At 45.5% G+C, this 11,418-nt stretch overlaps 1 protein-coding gene across 1 annotated transcript in view; it reads left to right on the top strand.

Annotated features, from left to right (window-relative positions):
- The first annotated feature begins 2,394 nt into the window (after positions 1-2,394).
- The window catches only part of mrpl3 (mitochondrial ribosomal protein L3), a 56,127-nt gene continuing 47,103 nt past the window's right edge, over positions 2,395-11,418 (top strand). The window contains exons 1-4 of the mRNA XM_072560363.1: positions 2,395-2,508; positions 5,571-5,749; positions 8,352-8,443; positions 10,602-10,700. Of these exons, the coding sequence (XP_072416464.1) occupies positions 2,417-2,508; positions 5,571-5,749; positions 8,352-8,443; positions 10,602-10,700 (462 nt within the window). The 5' untranslated portion in view covers positions 2,395-2,416. The remainder of the gene's footprint in view (positions 2,509-5,570; positions 5,750-8,351; positions 8,444-10,601; positions 10,701-11,418) is intronic.

Below are 11,418 nucleotides of genomic sequence, written 5' to 3'. Positions count from 1 at the left end.
CAAACAACTACTTTCCCTAAGTGAAAACCACAGCTTAGATTTATATAGCACCTTTAACATAATTAAACATACCAAGATCCTCAATATGCATATTATACAGCAAAGAATGACACTAAACCATGGAAGAAGGTATCAAATTGGATGGCCAAAGCTTTGTCAAAGGGGTAGATTCTAAGGAGAGCCTTAAAGGAGAAAATGGAGGGAGAAGTGCACAGAGGGAGAATAATTTGAAAAAGAGTTAAAATTCTCATTGCTATCCAGTGAATGGTGCATTTAGGAGAGAGAAGTGCATCAAAATCTAACAGAAATTTGGTTCAGTATATTAATAAACAATTTTATTTCAGAAAAACGTCGAGTTGCAAGCAAAATCAAATAGGACAAGAAAAAGTGGTGGAGTAGGTATTGCAATATCACAAGATTGGGAATCAGTGCGTGAGACACGATGAAAATAAACATGGCCTCCAGGACAAGCCAAAGGACCACCAGGAGGTAGATTTTTTCCCATTCATTTGCGGGATATGAAGCTAGCATTTATTGCCAGTCTCTTGGGATATAGCCCTTTATCTGCTTAAACATACGATGATGTTATTCACTTATATAAAGTATATATACAGATACATATATAAAGGACTCAATTGAGTTTGTGAGAAACAAAGCTCACTCACTTCAATAATTTCGTCTGAGACAAGATCTGAAGCAATCAGTATGTTTACTATACGCTTGCAAGTGTGGTGCCTGGAATTGGCACACAGAGTTTAGCCAGTACATATCTTATATAGGATTCACTACTCCAAGCCCATTACTATTGTTTAACTCTTGCCTTATCCGGCCTTGTGCATAACAAAGTACAAGTTTTACTCGGCCATTTCACCACATCCTGCTGTGGCTCATTGTTAGGTATATCCTTCTTCACGATTATTTACTTCCCCCACCTGTGCCGTCTCCTCCCTTTCCCCAACCATACTGATCCTTATCACCTTTTAATTGGGGTTTGCTTTTGTGTTTTTGCAAAAGTGGGAAACAGATGCTTATAACTACTGCTTGTACAAACATACCTGCTTAACCTACATCCTCACAGCACCTTATCTATTTGTCTACCATTGTTAGCAGGCACGTTTCATTCTTACATTCACATTTTAGCTAATACAAAAACAATTATATATTTCCTCCACAAAGTTTTCATTCTGTTGACTCAGCTCTTCGTTGAAACTATTATACACTGTTGTGAGTGCATTTACCTTGCATAAGTAATTATAATTGCAGAAGTAACACTACTTTACCTATATCCCACAAGTTCCTATTTTTGAATTACTTTAAGTTGACAGATTCGGTGGACATTGGGCCATGAAGGAACATCGATTATCTGGCATTTGATTATCAAAATTTCGGACTATCTTGCAAGATGCAAGGTCCTGATGTGTGGCAAAACTATGTTATCCGGCATTCAATGAACTGAACAAAATACACCCCACCTGTGTCCTTTGGATATTCGAGGTTCCTCTGTATACAAGGGCAAGCTGGGTTAGATATTAGGCAGCTATTTATTTCCTATGTCATCTTAGATCTATATTGGAATATGTTTAGACTTGGTGGATTCTGGTGACCATCTGGCGCCATATGTTCTGGAAAAGGCAAGAATGAAAAGCAAGAGGAGCCTCTCACAAAAGACGCTCTATTAACAGTCAAATTAAGGAACAAATCCTTAAATGTAATATAGTAGGTCACTCTAATACAAACACCCTTTTTCATAACTTAGAAATAAGCAACATTCAGAAGAAAATATTCTAGTCTTCTCAGCTCCTTGTTTTCTTTTGCTTTTTATTATCGTCAGTGACCTGATAAACTTTGCATAACAGCGGCACAAGGCCGATTCTAGAGTTTTGACAAAAACTCTTGGAGTGGGACAGGCTTGATGGACCATTCCCTGTCCTTTCCTTCTCTGTGTTTACAGGTTTTGACAGTAGCTGAAGCAACAAACAGGAATAACAAAGCTTTATTTTCTTTAATGCGAAATGGGGAAAGGAGAAAATCTCATTGCGAAATGAATAAGATAATTTGGCGCCAGATTAACAAACTGAAGCATAAATTTAGTGTTTTGTATTCTCCAACAAATGTTGACAGATCTGCTGAGCATTCTAGCCTTTTCTGCTTCAGATTTTCAGTTTGAACCAGTTTGTTTTATTTATTTTCCAGCAACATTATTCCTGGGAGCTATTGGGACCAGACATGCAATTCCCTAATCTTTATAATGAGTTGAATCATATGTATCTCCCAACTGAAGTGTGATAAAGAGCCACCTGAGGGTTTCTGATCCCAGCCCCATTGCTGCTTCAGAACGAGAGCGGAACGGAAAGGCTGGCCCCCGGCGGAATGTCTGAGCGGACGGACCACCGGAAGTTGCCGGGGAGGTGATTGAATGGTGACGGACCGAGGTGACATGGCGGCGGTGGGAGCCTGGCGTTTGCTGTCGGGGGTGAAAGGCGCCGGGAGAGGAGCCGGCGCTCACAGGTTCGGAGCCTGGGGAGGGGCGGCTGTTCAGCCCTTTTTCAGGGCCAGGATTAGGGCCGAACGCCGCTGGGCACATCACCCTCACATCATTACCCCCCCACCCCCACCAACCCCCAACCCCCCCCCCCCCCCTCACATCCCACTCCCCCCCCCACCCTCCAACCCCCCCTCACACCCCACTCCCCCCACCCTCCAACCCCCCCTCACACCCCACTCCCCCCCCCACCCTCCAACCCCCCCTCACACCCCACTCCCCCCCCACCCTCCAACCCCCCCTCACACCCCACTCCCCCCCCCACCCTCCAACCCCCCCTCACACCCCACTCCCCCCCCCACCCTCCAACCCCCCCTCACACCCCACTCCCCCCCCCCACCCTCCAACCCCCCCTCACACCCCACTCCCCCCCCCCACCCTCCAACCCCCCCTCACACCCCACTCCCCCCCCCCCACCCTCCAACCCCCCCTCACACCCCACTCCCCCCCCACCCTCCAACCCCCCCTCACACCCCACTCCCCCCCCCACCCTCCAACCCCCCCTCACACCCCACTCCCCCCCCCACCCTCCAACCCCCCCTCACACCCCACTCCCCCCACCCTCCAACCCCCCCTCACACCCCACTCCCCCCCCCCCCCACCCTCCAACCCCCCCTCACACCCCACTCCCCCCACCCTCCAACCCCCCCTCACACCCCACTCCCCCCCCCCCCCACCCTCCAACCCCCCCTCACACCCCACTCCCCCCCCCCACCCTCCAACCCCCCCTCACACCCCACTCCCCCCACCCTCCAACCCCCCCTCACACCCCACTCCCCCCCCCACCCTCCAACCCCCCCTCACACCCCACTCCCCCCCCCACCCTCCAACCCCCCCTCACACCCCACTCCCCCCCCCACCCTCCAACCCCCCCTCACACCCCACTCCCCCCCCACCCTCCAACCCCCCCTCACACCCCACTCCCCCCACCCTCCAACCCCCCCTCACACCCCACTCCCCCCCCCACCCTCCAACCCCCCCTCACACCCCACTCCCCCCACCCTCCAACCCCCCCTCACATCCCACTCTCCCCAACCCCCCACCCCCCCTCATCCCCACCCCCCCTCATCCCCACCCCCCCTCATCCCCACCCCCCCTCATCCCCACCCCCCCTCATCCCCACCCCCCCTCATCCCCACCCCCCCTCATCCCCACCCCCCCTCATCCCCACCCCCCCTCATCCCCACCCCCCCTCATCCCCACCCCCCCTCATCCCCACCCCCCCTCATCCCCACCCCCCCTCATCCCCACCCCCCCTCATCCCCACCCCCCCTCATCCCCACCCCCCCTCATCCCCACCCCCCCTCATCCCCACCCCCCCTCATCCCCACCCCCCCTCATCCCCACCCCCCCTCATCCCCACCCCCCCTCATCCCCACCCCCCCTCATCCCCACCCCCCCTCATCCCCACCCCCCCTCATCCCCACCCCCCCTCATCCCCACCCCCCCTCATCCCCACCCCCCCTCATCCCCACCCCCCCTCATCCCCACCCCCCCTCATCCCCACCCCCCCTCATCCCCACCCCCCCTCATCCCCACCCCCCCTCATCCCCACCCCCCCTCATCCCCACACCCCCTCATCCCCACACCCCCTCATCCCCACACCCCTCTTCCCCTCTTACCCCACACCCCTCATCCCCTCTCACCCCACTCCCCCCACCCTCCAACCCCCCCTCACATCCCACTCTCCCCTCCCCCCCACCCCCCCTCATCCCCACCCCCCCACACCCCTCATCCCCTCTCACCTCACTCCCCCCTCTCACCCCACTCCCCCCTCTCCCCCCAGAACCATATGATCTTGTTTGGATAATCCGAAATTCGGATAATCAAAGTTCCTCTGTATATGTGTGCAGAACAGTGAACATGCTGGAACAAGTAGAGAGACCAGTTAATAAAGCACACAGAGCTCTAGGTTTTATTAATCGTGGTAGAGAGTGCACATGTAATGATGTGATGTTGAACTTGTGTGAGATACGTGTTAGATCCCACGTGTAGTTTTGTGTACAGTTATGGATGGGAAAGATGAGAAAGCACTGGAGACTGTGCAGAAGCAATATACAAGAAGAGTTTCAGGAATGAGAAACTAAAATAGACAGAAGAGGTTTGGACGACTCTTGAAGAGAAGAAGGCTAAGAGGAGATTTTGATGGAGGTTTTCAAAGCTGTTAGCAGCAGAATAGAGTTGATGTGGAGAAGCTGTTCCCACTTGAAAGGATCCACAACCAGAACGCATCAATTTAAAGTGTTGTGCAAAATAAAAATGGGTGATGTGAGGAAAAGGTTTTTCACCCTGCGAGTCTATATTCAATGGGATTTGGAAGGATGAGGGGAGATGGAATTGAAACGTACTGAATACTGAATGGCCCGGATGGAGTGGTTGTTGGGAAGATGTTTCCATTGGCAGGAGAGACGAGGATCCGAGGGCACAGCCTTGGAGTAAAAGGAAGACCTTTTAGAATGGAGATAAGGAGAAAGCTGTTCAGCTAGAAAGTGATGAATCTATGGAATTCATTGCCACAGAAGGCTGTGGGGGCCAGGTCATTGAGTATATTTAAGACTGAGATAGGTTCTTGAAGATCAAGGGTTAGGGGGAGAAAGCAGGAACCAGGGTTGAGAAATGTATTAGCCATGATTGAATGGCAGAGTAGACTCGGTGGGCTGAATGGCCTAATTTCTGCTCTTGTGTCTTATGGTCTTAGGGAGTAGTTGGGGCATGGACTGCACAGCTTGAAAGGGTATAGGAAGCAAGTTCAGTATAGACGTGCAACAGGGCATTGAATGATTATGTGGATAGAAATTGTGCGCAAGGACTAGGGGGGGGGAGGAAGCGGGAAGGTGATTGGCACTCTGTAATGGTGCTCATTTGAAGATCTAGTGTGGGCCCTTTGGGCTGGATGGTCACCTTCTGGACCACAGTGATTCTGTGTTTGAGAGTTAGAAATACTTCATAAAGGATTTCTAGAATGTTACTTGTACAATCGTGCCATAATTTATCATAATAAAAATATGTTGTGCTCTTTTTTTTCTAGATGTCCACTGTTCATGTTTGTTAGGACAAATGTAGAGAGCACTTGGTGGCATGAACATCTCTCTGAAGAAAACATTCAGCATTTAAAAAAATTGGTTCCTGAAGAATATAAATTAATGACCAGCAGAAAATCTTGCCCACTAAAAGATGAGCCATGGCCCAGGTTACCTTGGGTGCCAGGTTAGTTAAACCTGCAATCAATTTTGTAGAAAATTAATGAAAAATCAATGTATTTTTACAAGTATCTTTCACATTTGAATGTATCTTTGTTTTCATCTGTTTTATCCTAGTTTTTTAAAAAAATTCCAATGAATAATATAATGAGCAATATGCATGCATAATATTCTGAATGATTAATAGTCTTTCCTGCATAATGTTGTGGCATTGTTGTTGTGTTTGGAAAGGTCAAGGTTAATGCAGCACACAAGGCTATTGTAGTCATTCAAAGAAATCCTATTAAAGTTTCTCAGTCGAAATGATAAGGATGTGTATGGAAACACCTGGCAAATTCGGATGACAGAAAAACAGAACAAGTTCTGGTCTTTGATAACATATTTGGAATTGTAAAGCCATCAAAGCAAATGTGCATAATCCGTACTCAACTGATGGGGAAATGTTTTCTGTCAGCAGGTTGTGAATCTTTGGTATTTTCTACTTCCGAGAACTGTAGAAATTGAATATGTTTGAGGCAGATTTTTGAACTGCAAGGCAGTCATGGCAGTCTGGGGAACAGGCAGGAAAGCTAAATCACAGTCAAGCTGAAATCATCATTGACCTTGTTGAATGGCTCAATCCTGCTCCAAGTTCTTGTGCTGTTTATAGTTCTTGCAGGAATTGGTTAGCTGTTCTATATAGTTCATGTGTGAGAAATTGATCCACAAGACAAAATTAGAAATGTACTTTGTTGTGTAAATAGAATAGATGCGCATGCTATTCTGAGTACCTGTACGTTTTCCTCAATCTGGTAATGCATGCTCTGTTCTGTGGGACGTGTTGAACGTTTTGCCAAGGAAACGTTTTCTATCTATTGTCTGACTTCTGATATCACTTTCTCTGCTGACTCCCCATTATCATGGTCTCTCTCCGAATTCATACAGCACAGAATGAGGCCATTGAGTTAATCACAATGATGCTGGCTCTCCGAATTAGCTTTACAGCTATGTCATTTCACACCTCCCTGTCACCAACCTGCACATTGATCCTTTTCAGTCAGTAACCCAATTCACTTTTGAAAGTCTCTTTCTCAATTGAAACTGTCTCCATCACACTCTTAGACAGTGCCTTCCAGATCTTGACCGCTTGCATTGTGAAAATGTTTCTCCTCGTCTTCATTGCTGTTTTCTTGAATTGCCGTAACTCTGTGCCCGGCTCCTTGATCCTTCCATTGATGGGAATAATTTTTTTTCGATGCCTACTCTATCCAGATCCTTCATGATTTTGGATGTTACTATCAAACCTCCTCTCAATCGCCTCCAAGCAGACCAGCCTCAACCTCTCCAATTCAGCTATCTAACTGAAGTTCGACATCCTGGAAACATTCATGTGAATCTTTTCTGCCCTATCTTTAAGGCCTTTTGCATATTTCCTAAAGTGTGATACCCAGAGCTGGGCACAATACTGCAATTGAGATCTAACTAGTGTTTTATACAAGTTTAACGTAACCTCCTTGCCCTTGTACTCTAACCTCTATTAATAAAACCTAGATGTGATATGTTTTTATAGCCACACCGTAACTCAAAAGACTTTCACACATACACATCCAGATCTCTTTGCTCCTGCAGCCCCTTTATAACTGAATCTTTTAATAAAGTGGCAGAATGTCCAGCATAGGGATTGAGGGTGAAATTTTGGGGATTATTAATATAAACAGAAACAAAATGAAGAGAATTCAGCAGAAGGGAAATGAGAGGAAAGAGAAAAATAACGTGAAAAAATGGCAGAAGAGGTAAGCTATGGCAGAGGAGATTGAGGAATGGTGAATGAGAACAATACGAGCATTAACCATTGCATATTTGCTTTTTGGTGAACCTCCAATATTTCTGCACAGTTGGCCAAAATCGAGACTAAGAGGCATTTAGGTCTGGGTGGGTTGCTCTTCGTAGGGTCAGTGTGGACCTGTTGGGCTGAAGAGCGTGTTTCCACACTGTAGGGATTCTGTGATTCTATTCTATATTTAGAATTAATGTATATTTAATCTCTTCATATTGAATGTTTAGTGGCAGATGATTCACAAATGGATACTATGGGGTTATTTTATTCCACACTGTATTAACCACATTGCTGAGAATCTAGAGTCACATGGAGGCCAGACCAGTCAAGGGTGCCAGACTTTCTTTTTTAAGAAATTGTGTTTCTGTTGGAGAGAATGTTTGCACACAGTCCCATGATTTTCCATTGATTAATCTTACGGATAGAAAGCCATGGGAAGTATCAGTCCTAATGTCTGATGTGTATTTTGTGGCCAAGGTGCACTATTTTGTAAAAGAGCTCCTGTTGTCTCACCTGTGTTAATAATAAGAGTCACGGTATTTCAAATTGTAATCATGTTTCATTTTATCTTTCTACTGTAAAAGTATTGTCTCAGTGCTTGTTTGAGGAGAAGAAGGGCTGATGCCCAAAACGTTGATTTTCCTGTTCCTTGGATGCTGCCTGACCTGCTGCGCTTTTCCAGCAACGCATTTTCAGATCAGTGCTTGTTTGGTCTGATTTAGTGAAGTTAATTTTGACTAAGTGACTTCCATGGTTAAAAGTGAATTATGTCTCTCATTTCTGTCTTTGATAGGCACTCGGAGGGTTGGACTTGTTGCGGTGAAGTTGGGGATGATGCCTTTGTGGACGAAAGCGGGTGAGAAACATGCAGTCACGTTACTTCAGGTAAAAGTATGGCATGATAATAAAGTGGTAATTGTGAAATCAGTTTAGTTTTTAGAAGAACATCATAGATCTGTAACACATGGAATACTTTAAGCAAAGATGTACAAAATGTGATATTATGAAATATACAGACTTTCTAATCATGAAAAAGAACAGGTTCATTCAAGAGCGATGGTGGCTGGAAACTATCAGGCATTCATTCAAGGATGTAACTGAGAGACCTAAGACTAACACATCCATTCCTCATCATCTCCCCATGCTTTTGCAGGAGGTTAATACCTTGCCATTTACCTATTCTCACTGGCCAAGTTCCGAAACATTCCAACAGCTTACTACATTTCTGTACTCATTGTTTACAAGTGGTCTCCTCTACACTGGGAAGATCAATGACAGGCTAGGTGGCTGCTTTGCTGAGCAAGGCTCCAAGCATGAGAGTGACCTCCTGGTCTCTCACCATTTCAGTGCACTATCCTTCCCTTATGGTCCCATTTCTGCTGTCTATGCTGTCCAAACCAGTGTTTCGGTGAAGACCTATGTAAACTGGAGGGACTATACGTCGTTTTCCAGTTAGGCACTTTACGGTCTTCTGGATTCAACATTGAGTTGAACAATTTTAGGCTCTGAATTCTGACCTCCATTTTCAATTCCTTTCTCTACAAGTGCCAGTTCATACCTTTCATGTTTTTGCTTTCAAACAAAGCTGAGCTTTGCTCTGCTATTAACACCAATCTTAGGCTACTGCTTTGTCTCTTTAATACAATTATTGCCATTCCTTTGCCTTTATCTTTGACATCTAATCTGTCTTATCCTTGTGCCTATCCCTGCCCCTTTAGTTTCACTCAGTCTCCCCCCACCCAAAAAAGAAAAACAGCACTTCACTTCAGGACAGAAGAAGAGTCATACTGAGCTTAAATATTACCTCGATTTCTCCCTCTACAGATGATGTTGGACCTGCTGAGTTTCTCCAGCTCTGTACGTTTTTAATTCAAGAATGTATGATCTGGTCATGTTGGAATAATTAAAAAATATATAGTTTGTACACGCACTTCGTGTTAGCGAGTTTTGAGAAGATTTGTAGCTCAGGTTGAGGTTTTGGATGTAGGTTTGCTCGCTGAGCTGGAAGGTTCATTTCCAGACATTTTGTCACCCTACTAGGTAACATCAGTGAGCCTCTGGGCGAAGCACTGTGGCTGATTGCTGCTTTCTATTTATATGTTTGGGTTTCATTGGGTTGGTGATGTCATTTCCTTTTCTTTTTCTCAGGGGGAGGTAGATGGGCTCTAACTCGATGTGTTTGTTGATAGAGTTCCGGTTGGAATGCCATGCTTCTAGGAATTCTCGTGCGTGTCTCTCTTTGGCTTGTCCTAGGGTGGATGTGTTGTCCCAGTCGAAGTGGTGTCCTTCCTTATCTGTATGTGAGGATACTAGTGAAAGAGGGTCATGTCGTTTTGTGGCTAGTTGATGTTCATGTATCCCAGTGGCTAGTTTTCTGCCTTTTGTCCAATGCAGTGTTTGTTACAGTCCTTGCATGGTATTTTGTAAATGTCATTAGTTTTGCTTGTTGTCTGTATAGGGTCTTTCAAGTTCATTAGCTGCTGTTTTAGTGTCTTGGTGGGTCATATATATACAAAGCAGGAATCGGCAGCAGTGCTTCGCCCGGAGGCCCTCTGAAGATGTTACCTAGTAGGATGACGAAACGTTTGGAAATGAACCTTCCAGCTCAGCGATCAAACCTACATCCAGGCTTCCTGTTGCTTAGTTATATCTCACCCCTAGTGGTTTACTGTGAAGCCCGTTTTAGGAGGGAAGTATAATATGACTTGGTCTCATTCTCCTAAAACAGCATTGTGAAAAATCTTCAACAGTTAACACATTTTGTCCTTGAAACCTGGATTGAAATGGTGGGGAAGGAATAATATTTTGTGCTTGTCAATCCTGATGTAGTTTGTATGGTTTACAGGTTCCTTGTCAATGCAGGAATAGTTTGCAATGATGAATTAAATATGTCTCTCAGCATAGTGCACACCAATAATTGATAATAGCTTATGTGTGAGTTTCTTGCTGTCATAAACTGGTGTTAATGAGCAAAATATTCAAAAGAAAATAAGTGGAATAAACTTTTCCATAGAAAAAGCATTTTAATGTATTTTGCTTCCAGGTTCAAGATTGTCATATTGTATCATATACGCCGAAAGAAAAATATGATGGCAAGAGGCCTGCATTGGTAGTTGGAGGCAAAAATACATCACCGTTTAAGGTAAGAAAATGTTTTATTATTTGTCTTGCTTTAATAATGATTAAATATTTAAGCAAGTAGGCTAGGGTCTGTTGTGAAGGACTATGTGTAAGGCTGCTCTATTTCTCTGACTATTTCAGTCTGTCAATTTTCTCCTCTTGTGAAAGCAAAGTGCTGGTGAAACTCAGCAGGTCTGACAGCATCTGTGAAAATTAAGACAGACCAGTTAATTTTTGATGCCAGACCTACATCTTATTTTTATTTCAAGTTGCTGACATGCACAGTACTTGGCTTTTATTTATCTGGATTTTCTTCTGTCTGAAATACCTTCAGTTTATTTCCCAACTCCAATAGGTCGGCAAAGAAAAGGCAGCTAGCCCGACTCTTGGTAAAGTGAGAAATTGTTTCTTTAGGGTCTAGTTTTGAGGATGGTTTTCTTGAGCAATGCGATGGGGTACTACACTTCTGGATGGATGTCAAAGTCTTAGAGAGGGTGCTGACGAGAATTATGAGCACTGTCCCAGAGATTAGGGACTCTGGACAGGTTGAGATGGTTCTCCTTGGAGCAGAAAGGAGACTAGGTAGACATGCTGAATTTCCTGAGGTGATTAGGCAGAGTAATTGAGGATCATGGTTTTCAGTGGTGGAAGGGTCAGTAAACAGAGACACTAGCAAAAGAGCTAAAAATGGCAAGAGAAAATAACCTTTCTTCAAAGCCAGTTTTTCTGTGACCTGGAAT

The sequence above is a fragment of the Chiloscyllium punctatum genome, chromosome 41, assembly GCF_047496795.1.
Source record: "Chiloscyllium punctatum isolate Juve2018m chromosome 41, sChiPun1.3, whole genome shotgun sequence".
Taxonomy (NCBI): Eukaryota; Metazoa; Chordata; class Chondrichthyes; order Orectolobiformes; family Hemiscylliidae; genus Chiloscyllium; species Chiloscyllium punctatum.
The sequence above is the reverse complement of the archived record's forward strand: the minus strand, read 5'-3'. Positions and strand labels throughout refer to the sequence as shown.